The sequence below is a fragment of the Elgaria multicarinata genome, chromosome 9 (genome assembly GCF_023053635.1).
Source record: "Elgaria multicarinata webbii isolate HBS135686 ecotype San Diego chromosome 9, rElgMul1.1.pri, whole genome shotgun sequence".
Taxonomy (NCBI): domain Eukaryota; kingdom Metazoa; phylum Chordata; class Lepidosauria; order Squamata; family Anguidae; genus Elgaria; species Elgaria multicarinata.
Genome location: NC_086179.1, coordinates 78,822,651 through 78,844,807, shown reverse-complemented (window position 1 = coordinate 78,844,807; position 22,157 = coordinate 78,822,651). Strand labels below are relative to the sequence as shown.

General features: G+C 41.7%; 1 protein-coding gene across 1 annotated transcript in view; it reads right to left on the bottom strand.

Annotated features, from left to right (window-relative positions):
• LRRK2 (leucine rich repeat kinase 2) overlaps nt 1–22,157 on the bottom strand; it is a 98,827-nt gene that overhangs the window by 48,588 nt on the left and 28,082 nt on the right. The window contains exons 14-24 of the mRNA XM_063134126.1: nt 20,384–20,505; nt 17,867–18,011; nt 16,432–16,571; nt 13,393–13,521; nt 13,096–13,266; nt 11,239–11,497; nt 10,167–10,346; nt 7,524–7,642; nt 5,074–5,140; nt 3,881–4,101; nt 1,052–1,302 (exon numbers count right to left, since the gene is read on the bottom strand). Of these exons, the coding sequence (XP_062990196.1) occupies nt 1,052–1,302; nt 3,881–4,101; nt 5,074–5,140; nt 7,524–7,642; nt 10,167–10,346; nt 11,239–11,497; nt 13,096–13,266; nt 13,393–13,521; nt 16,432–16,571; nt 17,867–18,011; nt 20,384–20,505 (1,804 nt within the window). The remainder of the gene's footprint in view (nt 1–1,051; nt 1,303–3,880; nt 4,102–5,073; nt 5,141–7,523; nt 7,643–10,166; nt 10,347–11,238; nt 11,498–13,095; nt 13,267–13,392; nt 13,522–16,431; nt 16,572–17,866; nt 18,012–20,383; nt 20,506–22,157) is intronic.

Below are 22,157 nucleotides of genomic sequence, written 5' to 3'. Positions count from 1 at the left end.
AAATAAGACAGTGCTATGTCCTGGCCCGTGATTCACTCCCAGTAGTTGGTGATAGAGGATTGGCAGCTATGAGGAGGAGGAAAAGCAATAGGGATGGAGGGAAAGAGGCAGGAACTATTGCTCACAGAGGAACTGCTCATTAAGGGCCAAATCTGCAAACATAAGGCCACATCCCTACCTATGTTCAGCTGTACAACCCAAAGCAGGTTTACTCAGAAGCAAATTCCATCGCGTCCAAAGGTGTTTACTCCTGAGTAAGTGCACTTAGGACTTCAGTTTAAATTTCAGTATGAATAGGATGTTCAGGATTATACTTTGCTGAACCATTGAGATTACACAAGACGGGTGTTTCCATTTTGGTTTCCATTCTTTCCACTTGTAAAAAGGGAGTCAGGTAGCACAGGTCATGGGCACAAGACTACAGGTTAAATAGCCAAGTCCCTCACTCTAAACACGTTGACCCGCACGTGAGTACCTCCAGTAACTGTAGTCTACAGTGATAAGGTTCATTCTTAAATAGACAAGTCATATAAGAAATTAGTGCAACTGATTCTTCGGACAGACATATGTTCACACATTTCCTGCAAGCAAGGCTGCATTAACACTTCAAAGTGTGCCACAGAGAAAGACCCCAATCAAACAAGCTATCTTGATGCAGCCTGAGTGTCAGCACATGCATCTGTGTAGAAAGCAGCGTATTCCTGCCCTATATGGATTTTCTTTCAAATGCCCATTGCTCAACCGTAGGTAGGTGTTATAAGTAAGTATATGATGGGGCAGGCATGGAAATATTGTGTAAAACGGTAGCATTGGAATTCTGGCTATCAAAAGGAACAAAAGCCCCATGCACAAGCTATACAGTGGTGCAGGACAGGACAAAAAGTGCCTGCAGGTTTGCCTCCAAGTGTGTTATGCAAGAGCAGGCAGAAGGAAGATTATACCATATGGATCCGGGAAATGTATGGCCACAGGGCACACTTTTGCAGAGATGCCTCGGCTTGCAGTTCTGCGCAGAGAAACATTTGTCAAAACCACTGCGTGCTGTTCCTACCCTTCCAATATGAGGTGCTCCAGCTTTTCTGTGACATTGGCGAAAAATTCAGGAAAGCATGACAATTGGTTGTAGGATAAGTTCAGAAGCTTTAGAGTGGGACAGACAATCTTCGCATCCACAGTTAAGGACGGGCCAATGTCATTGCGCGAAACATCGAGGTGCGCTATGCGTGGCATTTTCAACAGGTATGCAGGAAAAGATGTTAACCGGTTGCTGTGCAGATCCAAGTAACTCAAAGATTTCAAGGTCTGAAAGGGGGGAAACAGTTGATTGATTTTTCTTTTTTTAAAAAAATAAGCTTGTTAGACTAAATAATATAATAGGATATAGTGAATGGTTAGCTAATAGAATACAGATATATCCAGATCCTGTGCCTGAGCAATTGTTGCGGGACTATCACATATTCCCACAACTCAAACCTCTAGATTTTGCTACTGGGGAAATGCTGTCTTCCCACATACAAGGGGGCTGCCTAGATACTCTGAAAGCCCCACAGTGGGTGCATGATGGCGCTGCATCCTGCAAAGCTGTGAGTTCAGAAAGTCAGGGACTTAACCTAACTTTTTCTCTGGAGCGAGGCGAATACAGCACATCCATCATCTAACCTCGCTCTGGCGTCCCGGCAGAGGTGTACCCAGGCAGATGGTGTCGGGATTAGCTGCCACCAACCCCGCAGCAGAGAAAGTGTGGGGTTTCTTTAAATGCAGCGGCAACCCGGCACTGTCCAGGCAGCCCCCATTTGTTATGGTGTGTGTGATCGTTTTGAGCAGTTCCTGGGTAGCTCCCATAACATCACTATGTTTAAGCTACTGCAATGCATTCTACCTGAACATTGGTCAGAAGCTTCAAAATAGCGCAAAATGTGGCAGCTAGTCTGTGAACAGGTGCATGCTTTCGGGACCTGCACTGGGAGGCAGCTGCTTTCCTGGCTCAATTCAAGGAGTCCGTTTTAACCTTTAAAGCCCCATATGTCTTAGGACCTGGCCATTGACCACCTGTCCCATTATGAATCTGCCCAGGTCTTAAGATCTGCCGGAGAGACTCTTTTGAAGGCACTGTTACCCACAGAGGCCTGATTGTTGGGCACACATGAGTTTTATTTATTAATTTATTTATTACATTTCTATACCGCCCAATAGCCGGAGCTCTCTGGGCAGTTCACAAAAATTAAAAACATTCAAAGTATAAAACAACAGTATAAAACCATAATTTAAAATACAATATAAAAGCTCAACCAGATAAAAACAGCAGCCATGCAAAAATACAAATTTAAAACACCAAGTTAAAATTTATGTATAGACTGTTAAAATGCTGGGAGAATAAAAGGGTCTTCACCTGGCGTCTAAAAGCATATAATGTAGGTGCCAACCGAACCTCCTTAAGGAGCTCATTCCACAGCCGCGGTGCCACAGCAGAGAAGGCCCTCCTCCTTGTAGCCACCTGCCTCACTTCCTTTGGCAGGGGCTCGTGGAGAAGGACCCCTGAGGATAACCTTAGGGTCCAGGCAGGTACATACGGGAGGAGGCCTTCCTTCAGATAGCCTGGCCCCAAGCTGTTTAGGGCTTTAAATGTTAATACCAGCACTTTGAATTGGGCCCGGAGCTGGACTGGCAGCCAACGAAGCTGGAAAAGGACTGGCGTAATGTGGTCTCATTGGCCAGTCCCTGTTAGTTGGCTTTCTTCTGTTGCTCCTAAACTCTGAAATGCACTCTCTCAAGAACTACGATCAGCCCCCCATTCTGTTGGCCTTTAGAAAAGGTGTAAAGACACACCTTTTTGATTTAGCCTTTTAAATTGGTTTAAATATATTTTTTTTAATGTTCTTGGGCTTTTTTTTATTGTGACAAGATTTTTTGGTTTTAAATTGATGTACATCGCTTTGACAGCTTTTTAATAAATATTTATTTATTCATTACATATTTATAAGGCAGTATATAAATTATTATATTAATAAGAGACATTTTTAAGGGAGCCATCCTACGTCCCCTAGACAGCATCATAGGACATAGGATTTTTCAGTTGTCTGGCTCCGAGCGTGGAGCCAGGAAACCACGCACCCCATTCACTCCCCGCCAGTGCAGAGTGCCTCTCCGTGTTCGGGAAAACGAGTGTGAAGATGGTGAAAAGGGGGCAATCCCAGGGGGCAGAGAGGGGAGGAGATCACAGAAGGTTGTTTAGGCAGCTTCCAATGCCCCACGTGGCCTCCTCCCTTCCCGCTCCAAAACCCCCAACTAGACAGCCAAAACCATCCATCTAGCCGAAAAAGCAGGACCGACGGAGCACAGAGGAGAGGGTCTCCCCCGTGCTGCAGTCACCATTTTGCAGTGAATGGTTAGTGAGTTCATTTGAACTGTGGTTATGTAGCCACCATGGTTAGGAATGGTTCACACGACGCACTAAGCCATAATGTTTAGCTCAAAATGCTTAACCATCGTGGTTTAGCGTGTTGTCTGAACAGGGTCACAGATGGGTCACAGATGACTCCATTTTATCCTCACAACAACCCTGTGAGGCAGATTAGGCCAGGACAATGCAACGCTTCCAAGGTCACTTAGCAAGCTTCATGGCTGAGTGCAGATTTGAACCTCCCTCTCACCAGCCCAAGGCCAACAGACTATCCATCACACCATACAATCCACCCTTCCCTCATATGACCTTCTAGCCACCAATACATTACTAAAAAATGAACCTCTCATCTATAACTGGCTTAATGTTAAACAGCCATAAACATCTGAATGAAACATTTCTCTGTATTACACAAATATGGCTGATTGAGGGAACATGTCACAGTCACAGCCAGCATTTTCCAGCATTATGTAGACCCACCTCACACAGTTGTTCTGGAATGCGTGAAAGGGCGTTTTGATGCAGCTCTAATTTCTCCAGATGTTCCAAATGAGTAGTTAAGGGCGAGCTTTGACTGATGCCGTCTATATCCTCCAGCTCATTTGATGAAAGGTCAAGTGATTTGATATATTCCTTGTCCGAGACTGATGAAGAGAAACTGTCTGATCGCTTTAGGTTTGATTGGAATTTAGAGATGCCTTCTATTTTAAAAAATAAATGCAGAAGCAGATTAGGAATGGCCCGATAGGCCGTGGATTTCGTTTATTGGTTACCAGCAGTGCCGAGCACTTAAGGACTTTTAAATTGATGGACTGAAGAGCCTTCAGGTTGAGAAGTCGCCTTAGCGTGCTGACAATAAGTATCCACCAAACACTTAAATATTATATGTGGGCGGGAGTAAGAGGAAAGGGAAAGATTTTTATACAAAACTTGCAAAAATACATTTCTGCAAGTGGATATTGGCACAGCGCCACAGCAATGTTAATAATTCACATTTTATTTACATTAAGAATAGGCAATGTGGTGCCCATAGGCATCAATCGCCACCTAGACAACTTCCGTGGTGCTCACCAAGACCCTAGTCCTCACAATTTTTATTGAAAAAATATTTTTGCATTTTCTTTCTGGCAGCTGGGATTGCTTCAAAGTGAAGTGGGAGCTTCTAGCTGCTCCTATATGAAATTGCCATAAATGCCTCCAGGCACGTTAATTGTGCCTTGTGACTAGCCCTGTATATCCACTACAGCCATTGTATGGTTGTGCTCAGGATAGTTTCTCAAATTTCCAAATGTGGCCCCTGGGCCAACAGGGTGACTCTGCCTGCTTTACCTGTAGACGGCCCAAGTTCAACTCTACCTAAAAGGATCTCTCATGTAGTGTTGTTCAGAAAGACACACACACCGGAGACCTTGGAGAACTGCTACCAGTCAGAATAGATAATATTGGGTTCAATGGACCAAATACTTGTCATGTGTTGCTATTTGTGATCTCTTCTGCATTTTTAAAAGGTCCAAACTACACTACGATAATGTGGGTGAGCAGCTATGGGCAAACACACAGACCGTTTTGCTTATTCTCAGGTTCTAGCTGACACACAAATATATTTTCATCAGACATGTTCTAACTGGATACATAGTTTAAACTTTAAAATCTATTATAAATTTTCCACTTACTATGCAATTCTTCGGAAGGCATTTTTCTTCCCTGGTTCCTTAATGGTTCGTAATGTGACCCAGCTCCCTGGACAATGCCAAAATTTCAGATATTAAAGTTATGAACATTTGCATGCCTTTTAAGAAAACATCATACTGTTGCAATGTTGTTATTAACAGATCAACATGACCAGAGAGACATCCTTGTCCCTAGATGTCCCTAGATGTTTCACGTTTAACTAGCAAGTTAAACGGAGCAGAGATGGTTTCCCACCAACGGAGAGGACTGTGCTAACAAAAGGAAGGTATGTGTGTGTACTGTGCATTTGGAGATTTCAGGGCAGATGTTCTGACAGAGGGGCTGTGGCTCAGGGGTAGAACACCTGCTTTCCATGCAGAAGGCCCCAAGTTCAATCCCTGGAATCTCCAGGTAAGGCTGAAAAAAATCCTGCCTGAAACCCTGGAAAGGCGCTGCCAGCCAGTGTCGACAACACTGGGCAAGATGGAGCAACGGTAGCTTCCTATGTTCTATGTTCCTATCTAACCCAATGCACAGTCTAATCTAATGCTTCAAGCAACAATCTGTGAATCAAAGAGCCATTTCCTATACTGATTGTTCACAAAATTCAACTATAAAGCACTAGGGGTGTGCAAAGTGGGTCTTCTCCGCCTCGAAATTCAAGCCAGAGCAATGTTGAGGTGATTCTCTGCCCTGTGGAGTCGGCACATGAAACCTCTGACTCCGACTCCTTTATTCATGGCACCTCCGACTCCTTTAATTATATATCGATATAGGAAATAAATTTCCTATATATTTCCTACATCGACTTTTTAGAACCCTAACCTGTTAAAGCCCGGGTCTAAAGGCTATAGCTAAGACATTCTGGTTCATTTTATTTTATTTATTAAAGAAGCCCCAAAATGAAAACCATTAGGTTATATTTTTATTTATTTATTTAATTGCATTTATATCGCCCCCATAGCCGAAGTTCTCTGGGCGGTTTATCAAAAGACTATAGAATATAAAGTAATAGGATATGAAACTATAAAAGAAAATCAGGAACAACTTTCTCTACTAGTTCAAAAATCTAAAGTATATACTTTGATATCAAAGTCAAAACTACAAAAAAATAAAAAACAATTGAACACCTAAAACAACTTAACAAATGACCATTTTAAAAGAAATGAACACAGTTAGGTACGTAAGTAACATAAACCTTTTTCGAGATTAAAGTATCGTTTGAATATAAAATTCAAGTGAATATACATTTAATGAAATAAACATTATATTGTAGAAGATTGAAGACTAACATATTGCTCTTAGAAACAGAATTGCTTCTGCCAAATCCTCCCTCATAGAAGCCCTTAGATCTGATTTGATTTTCAGTGCCGAAAACAGTGTTTCAACACTGACTTGGGTGAGTGGCATTGCTGTTACAGTTCTAGCTGCATTGCTGAACGATACATATACATATATACAGTTCTAGCTCCCCCCACTCCCTCCCTCATACACCCCAAAAAACTTTCTTCCCCCACAAACAACCCAGCAGGGCCCAGCGCTTACCACAACCAGCCAAGATTACCAAACTCCTTCTTGTGCTTGGAACTCACATGCTTGGAGACCCTGAGTCACGGTGACTCGTCTGAGCCTGCCTGTGAAGGAGCAGCGGCACTCTGGAAAAGGCAGCACATTGATCCAACACTGCTGCTGCCGATCCGCTGAGGGGGTCTGAATTTCTCTGGCCAGCTGGACTGTGAATCCAGGATTTTTGTCCAACCAGCCAGAATATTTTGGAATTGGCTGGAATCCAGGACAATCTTGGTTTTCAGGGACATACCGCAATTCTATATACAATTTAAATTTATTAGGAGTTGGAGTCGGAGTCGGTACATTTTTACCGACTCCGACTTCAGTAACTCAAGAATTGCTTCCGACTCTGACTCCACAGCCCTGGATTTCAGAGCAGCTCCCTTTACTCCGCTGCATTGGATTACCCATTGGAGAACCGCCCATTTTAGAATAACCTGTCTAGTCAATGGAAATTAATCAGATGCTTACAGCTCCCTAACTTTTAAAGATAAAGAGATGAAATTTGGCACAGTGATAGCTCTTAAGGAGGGCTTTAGACATGCCAAGTTTGAATCAGTTCTGTTCATGCTTTGATTTTTAGGAATTTTTAAATCCCTCCCCCACACACAAAACAAACAGACAGACACAAACTAATCCCACCCCTGCGCATTTACTGATGGAGCTTTTATCCTTTACTTTGCTGATGCAGGGCTCCACTGCTGCTGGTGAAAGTTTCTAGTCCATCCTTCTCCAACCAGGTGCCCTCCAGATCTATTGGACGGAGCCCCACCCTCTCTGCACTGGAAGCCCAGCCAACCAACAGAATTACTTAGCGATTCTCGTCATCACTGACAGATAAACCTCTGGCATGTTCTACACCCACTTAAGCTACTTATCTTACCACAGAGTTGGAATGCCTTTGCAGGGTAAGAGAAGACAACTGCAAAGTCATGTCTTTGGGGGGATCTGCAACTGCCACAGAGTTGGATTTCCTCTTCAAAAGAAATGAGCTTTCACTCCCTGTAGCAAAAAAAGGATGATCAAATAGGCTTATAACAATGGCTACATAACACTGTAGCCAACATTTTTTGCAATATTAATAATACCATTCAAAGTAACAAATAGCAGCCTCTATGTCAGAAATGTTACCAGTACAAAAACAGTAGCATAGGAGAAACTGATGTTAATATATATAAAATTAAAATTGCATATATAACTTAGTACATACTACTGGTCTGCACAATGTTTTCCTTTGCTTCCACTTCTTGGTTTTCCAATACCATTTTTGCCTTTCCTTTTGAATTCTAATTCTTTAGAGCAGCTGCTCATGCTACCTTTTGTACTGGCTATACCAGAGGTAGGCAGCTTCTGCCCCTCCTTTGGCCTGCAACCCCCATCAGCCCTCAATATTGTCTATGGTGGCAAGGGCTGATGGGAGTTGTAGGCCAAACCATGTGGAAGGCCACACATTCCCCATCCCCGGGACTATAGATGTCATGATTGACCGAAAGTGTGGCCTGCATTTGTAATGCTAATAAAAAGCAGTGAGGGAGAACTGACCCCATCATAATTCATACTTTGCTCAACAAGTTACAAATCCAATGTTTTAAGTTTGGACCAAAGTTCTCTGTTCTCATGAGTTTCAAAGTAATAATCCGGGCCCGATTCAAAGTGCTGGTATTGACATTTAAAGCCCTAAATAGTTTGGGGCCAGGTTATTTGAAGGAACGCCTCCTCCCATATGTACCTGCCCGGACCTTAAGATCATCTACAGGAGCCCTTCTCCGTGAGCCCCTGCCAAAGGAAGTGAGGCAGGTGGCTACTAGAAGGAGGGCTTTCTCCGCTGTGGCACCCGGGTTGTGGAATGAGCTCCCCAGAGAGGTCCGCCTGGCGCCTACACTGTACTGCTTTCGTCGCCAGCTGAAGACCTTTTTATTCTCTCAATATTTTAACACTTAATTTTAACTTAAATTTAAATTTTACTGTTTTAACTCTGTATTTTAATCTTATATCAATTTTGCTGCGTGGTTTTATCCTAGTTGTGCTTTTTATACTGTATTTTGTAATTGTGCTTTTAACCTGTTGGTTGTTTTATTGTGGTTTTAATTTTTGTGAACCGCCCAGAGAGCTTCGGCTATTGGGCGGTATAAAAATGTAATAAATAAATAAATAAATAAATAAAATTTTAAACTTAAACAGTAATACAAAGTGGTCTGAGGTCTTTTTAACAAGCAGGAACAGAAAATATAAATTAACACAGTAACTGGGTTCAGACAACACAGTAACCAATGGTGGTTTAAACAGTCGACGGTTGGTTATTTAACCAACCATGGGTTATTGTGTTGTGTGGAGGGAGTTTTTTAACCGATTGGTTATTTGGCCAAAATAACCAATGCAACTAACCAAAGCTGTGCAAAGTTGGCTATATGAACCACCACTGGTTATCATATTGTGTGGAGGGCACCATTGATTGTTTCCTCACCCACCACTGGTTATCTCATCAGCCATGGAGTCGCAAGGCAAGAGCAGTCAAAGCAATGGCTGCCACTCTAGGCCAGCCGAAGGGTTAGATTTTCAGCAGCAATGGCTGATGCTTTTGCCTATCGGGAGGACTGAGGGGAGAGAGAGGGCAGGGGATGAGTGAGTCAACTCAGCGTGGATTAACAGTCAACACAACGCTGATCCTTATCCACACCACAGTTGATTATTATCATGTAGTGTGGGGAGTACCCCCTAGATAAACAACTGTTGAGTTGATTATTACCCCACTATCGACTATCGTGTTGTCTGAATTATGAATATTTTAAAAATCTATTACTTCTAAGCCAGAGCTTGTTACACATTCAAGAATTTTGAACATGTCAGATTTAACCTACAATAAACTAAAAAAAAAGAACTTTTGGATGCTTTCAGTTACGCGTCTCTACTGTAGAGAAAAAGGGGAAAAAACTGTTCAAGGGTATTAAATTCTCTCTTGTATTCTCTTGGATGATGGATGAAAGTTGGCAAACAAAGGTGAGAGGGTAGCGTATGCCTTTTTATTCGGTCTAGTCCTTTCATGGCATAAGTGCTTGCAGGAACGCTTCCCATCGTAGACAGGATGTTAAAATACAAAATCACGTCCAATGTACAATATTTGAGATGGTACTGATTGTGATTATCCAAATGCAAGCAGAATCTTTCAACAATGCATGAGAGTGGGAAGATATGAACATATTCAATGTGTCTGGAGAGTGATGGCAGAGAGGAAGTTATCTTCTATCTTTTCAAAATTGTGAAGATAGAAACCTTTTTGAGATACACTAGAGAGGAGTAGATTCCCATACATTCTCCTAGCCCCCTTTTCTATCTTTCTCATGCACCGCAGATCCAATTAAGGTGTGTGTGTAAAATACATGCACACACACACACATGCACTCAATATTGAAGAAACTCCCTATGTCATAACCAAATAGGTTGGCTTAGATTAGCTCTAGGCTAACATTGTAATAGGGTGGCAAATACTTCCTTTTCACTAGCAAATGCATCTTCACTATCTATGTACCTTCACTATCACTCGAGCGGAAAACATTGTCGATTAAAAGGTCTGGCAGGAACGCCCAATCATCACACTTCTCCATTGCATCTTCACAGTGGTTTACATCAGAACTGGATTTTGACTGGTCCTCATAGCTGCTTGTCCTCTGATATCTAAGCACCATTCTGGCCAATGCAGAAGCTGCATCTAATGCACAAAAAATAACAAAGTACCATTTTTAGAAACACTGGACAAAGTACATATACAGTGGCCATATTCAGATGATCATATCTCAGGATAATAAGCAGAGATATGAATGAGCCTTTTGCCTATGCATGTAGCATCTTTGCTCATTCTTTTGCCTGAGCGGTAACTAAACAAGGAAGCCTCTACTACAGGGAGCCTGAACTGGGAAGCTACAGTTAACAACTCTGGAACAAGCCAGGATATTAAACCAACTTCAAACTGTGGTTTAATTCCATAGCTTGTTCAGAAACTGGTAAGCATAGTTTCCCAGTTAGGACAAAACAGGAAACTATGGTTAACTGAAGACATTCCCATTGCATTCAGGCATGATGCAAGAGAATGAGAAAAAGCGCTGCATTTTCAGGCCGAAGGCTCATCCATATCTCAGTTTATTAAGTTGAGATATGATAACCCCAACTGAGAACCCGAATGAGAAAAGATGCAAAAATATTAACCCTTACAAGACAGTGAATACAAGAAAATACCTGAAACTAATATCCTTCTACACAACCCCCACTCCTGGTAATTCTGGTTTTTTCCAGAACTTTGAAAGCTGATGTAAGAAGGATGAAGCCATTAATGCTTCAGATTTAAAACACTCAGGAGATTTATAAGACACGAAGCATGGCAAAATAGAAATGGCTATTAAAAATCTTCATACCTATTCACATGGAAAGTGATGGCTAAGCTAGCCAAGTACTCCCAACACACACACAAAATCAGTGCCACATAAAAGATCCCCCCGCTTACACCGTTTGTTCAGCAGCTACCTTTGAACCAACCAAAGCTGCAAGGTGGTTTGGCACATCAAAGCCCATGCTTTAATATCAATATTCAGTCTACAGCCACGTACTTGTTTGTTTCCTGAGGGATGCTCGTTTATCAGGAAATAAGGGGCTCAGCCAGGAAGGTTCAATTCTACCAATGCCGAATCCTCCGAGACAGATGCTGCTATTGGCTACATCCAGGCTAAGCTTTTTTAAGAGCAAGCTGATGATCTGGCTATCTCCTTTTTTGATGCTGACAGTTAAAGCACTCCGGACATCCTGCTCTCGAGCACCACTATTGAGGAGCAGTTTTAGCAACTTAGGATTGCTTCCTTTCTCGCAAACCTATTACAGGAGAAGTAGAAGAACGCAGCATCAATCACACTTATGACAGCGACAATCTGATGGGAAAGTCTCCCAATGAAATAAATGTATGCATTTCTTATGTACATGGTTTTGCACATTCATTTCTACACAAGTAGTTGATGCTTATTTCCTTTATTGTACGCACACATAAAATTACAGCTGCACAAAATTAAAACCCACATTTTTGCCTTCAGTGCACAAAGCCTCTGGAGCAGGCTAGTTTAGGAAAACTGCCAGAAACATAGATTTACCACGATCACGGGACTTGTCCTAAATTCATTCAGTGAAAGTGTAGCTACTTTGCTGTTTTATTTAAAACTAGTTGCAGAAGGCTCCTTCCTATTCTCACATCACTCTGCTCCAAAATCTATATACACTGAAGATTAAAAGGAGCCCGGTCTATGAAGGGCCAAGAGGCTTCAATTTCTTCCAAAAATGTCTCTTTCTAAAACCAAGAAGACGGACTGGAGGCTTTAATTCCATGTTTCCTGGACATTTTACAAAGCGGACCGGTCCATCAAGAGTTTGATATGGTTCAGAATGCAACCATAAATAAATAAATTCATCCCAGTGCCTATTTGGAAGCAAGATTCCTTAGCTCCTTGCACAACATTCTTCTCAAGACCCATTTTAGTCATTCAAACCTCAGGATGTTAAGAGTTGCAGGAATCCATGAGGAAATTTGTATTACTCAGATTATTTGAGGAGGTTGTGTTCAGGACACTGTACAATTAGAAAAAGCAAAATAAAAACAACATGTAAAGCAGAATGGGGGTCAATTCCACTGCAGAAGTAGTGATTCATCATACAAATACAGCTTTAATACAGATGGTTATGAGGGGCGAGGAGAAATACAGATCAACATTGACTGGCCGCACCTCTTCAGGGTTTCACGGAGGAGTTTTTCCAGCAGATTGAACCTGGTGGAGCATATAAAGCATGTGCTCCACCACTGAGAATCCTATTTAGATAAGTGAAAGCTTATCTTATTAAGATAAGAGGAAAGATTTGTCTAATTCAAGGGCTTCTGGGGACTCCCTCCTGATGAGGGCTGGGCTTGGGGCAGGTTTTGTCCACACCATCGTTCCCAAGTGTAGCACTTTGCTTCCCCCAGATAAATGAATAGCAGCCACTTACATAACAGAAAGTTAAAACACACAGAGACATCATAAGGTTGCAAGCTAAGCCCACATATCATCTCTGGTGACTCTGGACATTGATAATCAAGTCTGCTGCTACCTGCATTGTATGGGCCTGGGAAATAGCTTGTGATCACACTTGAGAGACATAATATGAAGACAGTGAGATGGGGTATTGGGAACTGGTTTTTGAATACATAGATACCATTCAAGCACACTTAGGGTGTTTGACATGGTTGGGCTTAAATGACCTTTTTCCCCAAAAGGCAGTCTTGCAATGAAAAAAGAAAAAAAGAAATGTTCTGCTCAACACACTCAAAATGTGTTGGGTCCATCTGCATTTCAGTTGTTTTTGTAGGATGAAGTTGTTGTTGCTGCTGTTTAAATCAAATCAATGTTTTCCAATCAATGCAATGATTTGCATTTTAACAAACATACTTGATAAATTAAGGAGTTTGCCTTTGTCTTCTTATTCACGTCAGCTCCCAGCAACAGCAAACATTCAGCCATGATGCTATTGTATTCAGCACAGGCTTTCTCCAACATCAGGTTTTTTAAATCATCATTGTCAGCTATTTTCGCAAAGCACTTGCAGCAAAGGCTCTGAAACTAAATTGAGAAGACAGGCAATTGAAACAGGGTGAACACCTTCCAGAACATATCGGATTAAAATGTGCTGGGGAACAGGCAGGGAGAGAGTGAGAGGAAGAGAGAAGAATGAAAGATAAGACATACCTGCGGGTCTCTTTGTTCAGTGAAACACATGGACATCTGATAGAAAATTGCTGCGTCAAATGACTCCTGTATTAGCAGCTTGGCAAAACATGGTGACAGGTCAAGGATCGTTATAATCGTGCTAAATCCCTACAGAATAAAAAGAGACCAAGATGATGAGGACTGGAACCGAGAGCATGTTGTTAAAAGCATACGCTACACGTGACTTTAAACGCAGTGCAAGAACAATAAATATTTAAGACCAAAAGGACCACAACCCGTTTGGTAAATGTACAGTGTGAAACATTCAGAAGTAACATTCAGAAGTAACGCCTCTGAGTTCAATGGGATTTAATCCCCGGGAGGTGTGTATGGGGTCACAGCTTCAGTCATGCTGTTCTGCCACAGGGCCAGAACATCCTGGAATCCTGAATAGCTCCATCCTGGAAGATTCTTTGGAATAGTAAACCTCGCTGCGCCTGAGCAGACATTTCCTGCTCTAAGATAGAATAGCACCATCGCACGTCAAAGAAGCTGTCAGCTCCCACCACAGAATTCAAAGGATCATGCTACATTTGAAGTGAAAACAGAGCTCCCACAAAAACTCAATAGATTCCAGAGGCATGTGTATGTGTGTGTAAGCTTTGACCAAAGGACATCCAGATTAAAAAGTGCACATCTTCTAAACCTTTCCAAGGTGGACTAATAGTCTCACGGACTGCTTCTTCAGCTAGTCATCTTCTCTACACTGCAAGCTAAGTAGACAGCTCTACACCTACCCAAACCCTAAGATCAGCTTCAGTGGTCCTTCTCTGGGAGCTCCTGCCAAAGGAAGTGAGGTGGGTAGCTACTAAGAAGAGGACCTTTTCTGCTGTTGTTCCCAGATTGTGGAATGAACTTCCCAGAGAGGTTGGCCTGGCTTGTTTCGGTGCCAAGTGAAGACCTTTTTATTCTCCCAAGCATTTTAGTTATACAATTTGTTTTATATCTGGTATTGTATCTAAAATGTTTGCACTGCTGCTAGCTTCTGTTTGGTTATTATTTTTATTTTTACTCTGTAATTTTCAACTTCTATATTGTATTTTATTTCCTTGCATTTTATGGCTTTAATTGTTGTTAAGCACCCAGACAGCTTCAGTTACTGGTCAGTATAAAAATGTAATAAATAAACAACAACAACAACAACAACAACCCAGAAGTTCTCAACTAGCTAAGCCATACCACCTCCCACATTTCAGGGAATCAATGACAATCCCACCACAAGTCAAATTTCGAGCAATCCTCTCATGGTGAAGATCAGTTGTGAATGGGCCTGTCATGAACTCTGCCACCATTTCCCTAAAAAGCTGAAACACAAAGGAGAACACTTTTGTATGAATGGAGTTCCAGGACATGCTCTATCAAGACTTATTACTGTATGCAGACCAGAGTGCAAAGGAAGGCATGACCCCCACTTACATGCAATCCTACTTAAAGGGAGAAGTAATATTCCCTATTTGCTCAAGATTTAGGCTTGATTCACATATGCATATTCATCACTTGATCAAGTGATGATTTGGGTATGCAAATGACTTATCAAAGATGAATCCCAGAACTTTCATATTACTGTGTCAATTCAGACTTCAAATGGAGTCAGTTCATGCATTCAAATGCTAGTCACCAAACCTGCATAAACATCACTTGAATTCTCTACACTGGATTACTGGAAACTGGCATATGAACGGACTGCACGGAAAAGCACTCTATTTCAGATGATGGGAAGGAATATGCATATTATGATTTTCTGATGGGCCATCTACACAGGCCACTCATCATTTTGTGTTGTGAAGAGATACCTTAATGTTGGTGTTCTTGACCTCAATATTATCTCCACTGACAATGCAACTAAGGTCCTAATCCCAACCTTACTTAGTTAGAAGTGAAAGCAGGCCTCACTGAATTCTGTGGGACCTGCTTCCAAGTAAACAGGCCTGTGGCATAACATCACTTTCACAAGAGTAACTTAAGCTGGTTTCTGAACTTTCTGCATTTGCACAAAGTTATCACATTTGTCTTGTGATGCATGCTCTTGTTTTCATGCTTTTAGAAACATCAGACCCATCATTTTCTAGTGCAGAATGAGAGCCATGATAACAGGTTTTTCTGTAGTAAAGAGGCAGAGATTGGAGATTACACATCTGTTCGTGGGGAAAGTACTGCCAAGATTACTGTAATTTTAAACCAGTCTTTCAAGGTACTATCTTTCACATTTCAAGGGACATCATTTGTGTGGTACATAATATTTGAAACTGTCCTTGCTATTTCACTTGTTATATTCCACAAAGACACAAGCATTTCAGGCAGAATTATATTCTCAGTGTCACATGAATATGTCCAAAGGAGGTCCTAGATTTTTTTTTAAAAAAAAATGTTAATGGCCTTCTTTTAAAAGCTAACATAAAATTGGAACCTCTTATCTAACAGGGGGAGAAGAGTGGGTTCACAAATGATAATGGGAAGGGCTACAGCAGGGATCTGAAATTTAACTGAAAAGTTAAAATAAAACAAAATCTCCTGGGTTTGATTATAAGACCTAGCGCCAAGGGTAAATTTAGGGTGACCATATGAAAAGGAGGACAGGGCTCCTGTATCTTTAACAATTGTATTGAAAAGGGAATTTCTGCAGGTGTCATTTGTATGCATGTCGCACCTGGTGAAATTTCCTCTTCATCACAACAGTTAAAGCTACAGGAGCTATACTGCAGTTATACTGTGACCAGATTTAAAAGAGGGCAGGGCACCTGCAGCTTTAACTGTGGTAATGAAGAAGAAATTTCACCAGGTTCTCCATATATACAAATGACCCCTGCTGAAATTCCCTTTTCAATACAACTGTTAAAGATACAGGAGCCCTGTCCTCCTTTTCATATGGTCACCCTAGTAAATTAGCAGTGTGGTATAGAAATCCAGCCCATTAAGAGTAGACAGCCTTGTTACATTCCAAAGGAGGAAAATATGTCTCTGAATAACTCATTCCCAAACAGAAAAGTGCTGCTTTTTTATACTAGACACATCACATACATGCTCCTGTATTTCGACAGCATCCTTAAAGCGTCGTAAAGTAGAAACCAAGACTGTTGCCAGAACATGTATAGTTGCAATACACAAGCTCTTTCTTGTAATCAAGGATTCCAGAAGTCTTAAACCTAAGCACTGTATTTCTAGAAAGAAAGAGGAGAGAGAGAGAAAAAAACCAGGAATATTAAAACAGAGGAGTTTTTGACAGAGAATATAGTCTTCCTTTGTGGTTTATTCATTCAGTCGCTTCCGACTCTTCGTGACTTCATGGACCAGCAAGTAGTCTTCCTACTTGCTCCCAACTCTACTCCTGCACCAGTTTTTAAGGGGTTTTGTCATTACAAAACATCACTCCAGAGAATTATCTTTCTTATATTTTAAATATGAAAAGAAACATCTCTACAGGAGGACAATATTCTATATTCTTCTAGTTATAGTATAGCTTCTGGAAAAACAGGACAAGATCCCATCCCATTAGCTGATGTATAAAATGGTTGAATGTTTTAAGGCTGCAATCCTATATGCACTTAGCTGGAAGTAAGTCCAATTGAACTCAGTGGAATTTACTTCAGAGTAGACATGCATGGGATTGCACTGTAAGTTACCTGAATGACTAACTTCCTCTTCATACAGTTACAAGAAAACATTCATCCCAATAACTAATTGTATTTAATGGCTTCCACATATGACTTTTCTACTACTTTTCTTTAAAATGCTTCTAGATACAAAACATTACAAGTTGCTAATATGTTTCACTCTCTCACCGTGGTTTAGTCCTATGTACCTGAACTAGAATGAGCTCAGCAGAGCCTCGGGGTTGCATGCTGCCCATTCCCTTCCCTTTCAAGGAATCCAAGCTTATCACATTGTTGAACCAGAAATCGTGGTTTAAAAACAACCCCGGTCGGTTTCTAAACAAGCCAACTTCAAACTGTAAAGCTGCCTGGTTTAACTGAGCAGAGTTCGTTTTAAACCACAATCTCTGGTATGGACATCACAAGGACACAGGATTCCTTGAAAGTGGAACTAAATGTTAGTGAAGTCCTTCTCCCAGCCATGCAGGAGGTAAAGAGAGCAGGGAAGAGTGTGTGAGCCTGAGGCTTTGCTTGGGCTCTTTCCTGCTTGTGTGCATGTAGTGCCAAACCAGGGTGGAGCATTACATGCAAATCCTCTCATTCCAATAGTTGGGGTTGCAAGAATGCCTCCAATATGGTGTTTTGAAGGCTTTCATTTCACTTGTTTCATTGCAGGTAATAAAGAGGGGCATTGCTTCCCTCGAAGTCCCTTCAAGCAAGGATGGACAAGCATCTAGCAGAGATTGTTTTAATCACTGGCTGCTTTGCATTAGGGCAGGAGATTTGGTTTAAGTGACACGAAAGGTCCTTTCCAGGTCTACAGTTTTGCAAGTCCTATCTAAATAAGATACCTTACTTTGTACCTTGATCATCAGGATACATCTGTAGTGTATGGAGTACAGTATCTGTCATCCCTTGCTGGGACAACATTTCTAGAGCACCCGAACATTCCACTACGGAGGAAAGTATTTGAAATCCACATTTCTGAATGCCAGGATTCCCAATGAACTAGAAACGAACAGGACAGAAACTAAGGTTATAGCAAAAACTAAATGATAAGTATTTTGATTCACTCTTGCAAATGTGATCAATTACTGTAGAACTGAAAATTAAAGGGGAAACTTGAAAAAAGAAAAGAAAAACACCACTCAGTTTCAGGGGTTCCATTTCAAAACATCTATCATTCAGGATGAATTCTTCAACACTTGGATTGCAATTTATAAACCCTGCACTGCTGTGCTAAAGCCCCCTGGCCACTGGGGCAGGTTACAAAGTTGTGGCAATAGTCCTACATGGGAGCTGGAATATTGCTTGGGCCGATGGCCCTGCTCAGCTGCGGAGCCAAACAGCAATCCAGGCTGTAGAGAAACCTGGGTTAGCCTGGAGATAGTCAGTTTGTGCTGGCACGGACAGTGCATTTCAGCACATGAAGGCGGATCACGCCCTGGGAGAGCTCCAAGTAACAGATGAGCAGCATCACCTTCAAATGACAGGTGACTTTAATGAGCATTGATATGGTTTTATTTATGTATTAATTATATTTCTATACCACCCCATGGCTGAAGCTCTCTGGGTAGTTCACAACAATTTATATGATTAAAATCATCATTTTGTCACTGAAAAACTAAAATCATTACAGAAAGGGGGCCGAAACAATTTTAGATAGTTTATAACATGTGTGGGCAACTTGTAGGCCAAAACATCTGGATGGCCACAATGCCCAGCATCCTTCGGCCTTGGCTATGCTGGCTAAAGCTGATGGGAGCAATAGGCCAAAATGTCTGGAGGGCCACCCGTTCCCCACCCCTGGTTTACAACATGGACCAAACATTCCAACTCCAGTGGAGAAGACCTGGAAAATAACTGGATAGGAAGGGGAAAAGGTGACTGGGGTTAATTTGGAGGTTTTCACTCGTTTAGACAGCCAAACTTCAATCACGAGTCCCTGAATCCAATTTGCAGAGCACAACAGAATCTATGCAAGGCCTGGCTTACATGAACGGTTCTCCATTAATAGCATACACATGGCACAAGGGTAGGCGGCAGCACCAAAATCATCTTTCCCAATTTTATACAACATTTACTCCTTCAGCTGCATTTAGTCCCTTTCTGTTATATAAGATGAGGATCATTTTACGCCAGAGCCGCAGAACCAGCCCGAGGTCGATTTCATTTTCAGAGACGCTCTTGGGGGCTGCATTCCAAGTGGGCAGGGCCTAAGGGAAAAGGGGGTGGGGCCAAAGGTCTGGGGCCAAAATACCAGCATATTGTAGCTTAAAGCTCTTACTGCCAGTAACGAAAAGCTCCATCCAACGAGCGTTTCATTGCACGCTCGTTACTGGGCACTCACAGAGTTTGCTCTGGTTCCTCATATGACGTCATCTGCCTCCCGTGCACCTCCCACCCCTTCTGGCCTTCCTTGTGCAACAACAAAAAAAACCTGCTTAAGTCTGACGTATTTTTAAACACGGAATTGCTGCTCTCTCCTGCTGTGTGCAGGAGAAGCAGCGCCATTATAACAGAGGACTCAATGGGCCTCGTGCTCATTCTGTACTTCCTCTTTTGAAAAGAGGAAGTAACTGAGGAACGAAAACACCGGCGGAGAAGCGAAGGTAGGGAGCATGTTAACCCCTGGTGTGATGGAGGCTTTAAGCCTGAGGAGAAGCATTGCAACTGTTTAGCATGGGAAAGAACTGCACAAAAGCTGCAAAACCACCCAAAGTTTGGTGGAAAGACCGGGGGGGGGGAGGGGTCGGCAGAGGAAGGGGTGTGGTCTTTTGTGCAGCCCCAGAGGACCAGACTGGGACTCCAAGAGGGCTGGATTTGGGGGGCCCCGGGCCTGAGGTTCTCCACCCCTATTTTAAGCCCTTTACAGGCAGAGGTACATCTTTTTCTCTCTTTATATCCCAGTCTTTAAATGGGTGTGCATATGGGCTGGTTCACGCATTCACTAGCATTATAGGTGAGCAGCTGCTGCCTACCCTTGAGACACACCCATGGAGAAGCAGATGCGTAAGCCAAGCCATGCGCAGATTGAGCCTGTAGCAATGTCTGTGATCACAAATGGATGCCACAATCATGAGACTTCCTGTAGCTGTATTCATGTACTGCCCAGCTCACACAAGGATTTCTCCATTTGAGCTATGAGCGAAGGGTTGACCTGGATTTAGGGGAAGTGATTGCGTAAACCAGTACTAAGGAAACAAACTGTTATCTTAAACACCCCGAAGCAGTTCACAAACCTGAATGATTACAGAAAAATGAATATAGGAATAGTCATCCCCAAAATTACCATCCTTTTTTTTTTTTTTAAAGAGTTATACAATAATTCATTTTACATAGGATAAAATCTGTAATGAGGGAATAAAATCTAGCCATACCGTGTTGAGAGCATCAAGGACAAGTGAATGAGTCCCTTCTAACAAACATTGGTTTTTAATCACTTTTAACAGCACCAAATCAGCATCTCCCAAAGGACAACTTTGCTGGTTTTTCAGTACTCCTATAACATACAGAAAACAGAAACATCCTCCTTGTAAAAGGAAATACTGAAAATAAGGCAAGGATATCTACATCTATGAATCCAAAGTTCAGACCTGCTTCCTCAACGTTTTCGCTACCCATGTCTCTTAGGATGACACATGACCTAAGTCTACATAGAAAGGCCTTGTTTTTGTTTTTACATTAAGACAGAATCCTATGGTCTACAAGCCCAAAGGATGGGGCAGTCCGATAATGGTGACAACCAAACATCCTATGTGCTACTGGGCTGTTGCCAATAAGTTGGGAGGAACATCTGACTTTTTTGCCTTTCCGTCCTCCTTAAATGCATTTTTCATTAAACTGGCCTCTGAGCCTGCCTAACTTACTCTCTCCACGACAGATTAAAAGGCCATTGGATCCACCAGATCCATGGCTCCTCCCCTCCCTGCCCATTGGCCCACCCCCAACCTGACCTTGGGAAAGGGAGCCACTGCAGAGCTTTATGCAGTGGGTGGGAAGTGCTTGAGTGATGGGGGGAAATCCAGTCATTTCTCCAAGGTCAGAACTATCTCTGGGGATCCACTACATTCTACAGACTCTCAGGTGCTATTTAGGGCCTGTAGGATTGCACTCTTAAATGTTTATATAATTTGTTATTTACTTTGCTAACTTTGGGTATTCTATTGGGTATAAAAATGTAATACATAAATAAATAAATAAATAAATAAATAAATAAATAAATAAAATATTGAACAAACTCAAACAATCTTCCCCAATAGATGATGTGTTACTGATGGGTAATACACAAGTATAACGTATTTTGGATGTCACGCATATTTCTTTGGAACATACATTCCAAAAGACTAATTCTAAATATGCTTACTTAGACACAAGTTGCACTGAACACAGGGGGATTTTCTTCTCAACAAACATGCACAGAATCAAGTAATTAGTTTTCAGTTTCACACATTCTGAACCTTACAAAATTATAGCATTTTTTAAAAAAGATCTTCAGCTAGCAAGCCTTGATGATGGTGGTGGTGGAGGTACTAGTAACAAAATCATCATCAACAACATTAGTTGATTTCTAGCCTGCTTTTCAGGGGAAACCCTCTCACAACACAAATTGCATCATGATCTGGGGTTCTTTTTTTTTTTACTAATGAATTCATCAATGAGTACCGGAATACAGCAAACTATAACACTCGCTATAACGTTAATACAGGCTACGCTTTCGTCAGACTGTTAAAATAAAGCATTTAGAGCATCCCCACTATTCAGTCATGGGGAAAAAATTGCTAAAAATGCAGGCTAAATAAGTTACTGTTGGGGATAAATTACTACTGGTAATTTCTGCTAAAATTGTTTTCACGCTGGGCAAACTGCGTATTTGTACAACAGATAATGGCAAAGTATGCATTTGGGATAGGGACAAAAACAAATAAACTCTCTCAGAGATTACAGCCTAAGGCTGCCATCCTTTGAACACTCCTTTGAAATAAGTCCCAATAAACACAATGGAGCTTATTTTTGAGCAAAATGTACACAGGATCAGGCTTCACATATTCTGGAGATGAAAATAAAACGGTGAGACACAGGTAAGTGGGCTGAACTAGGGCTACATTTATTAAATCAAGCAGGATCTGCGATGACTGTGTGAGAAGCTGAGGT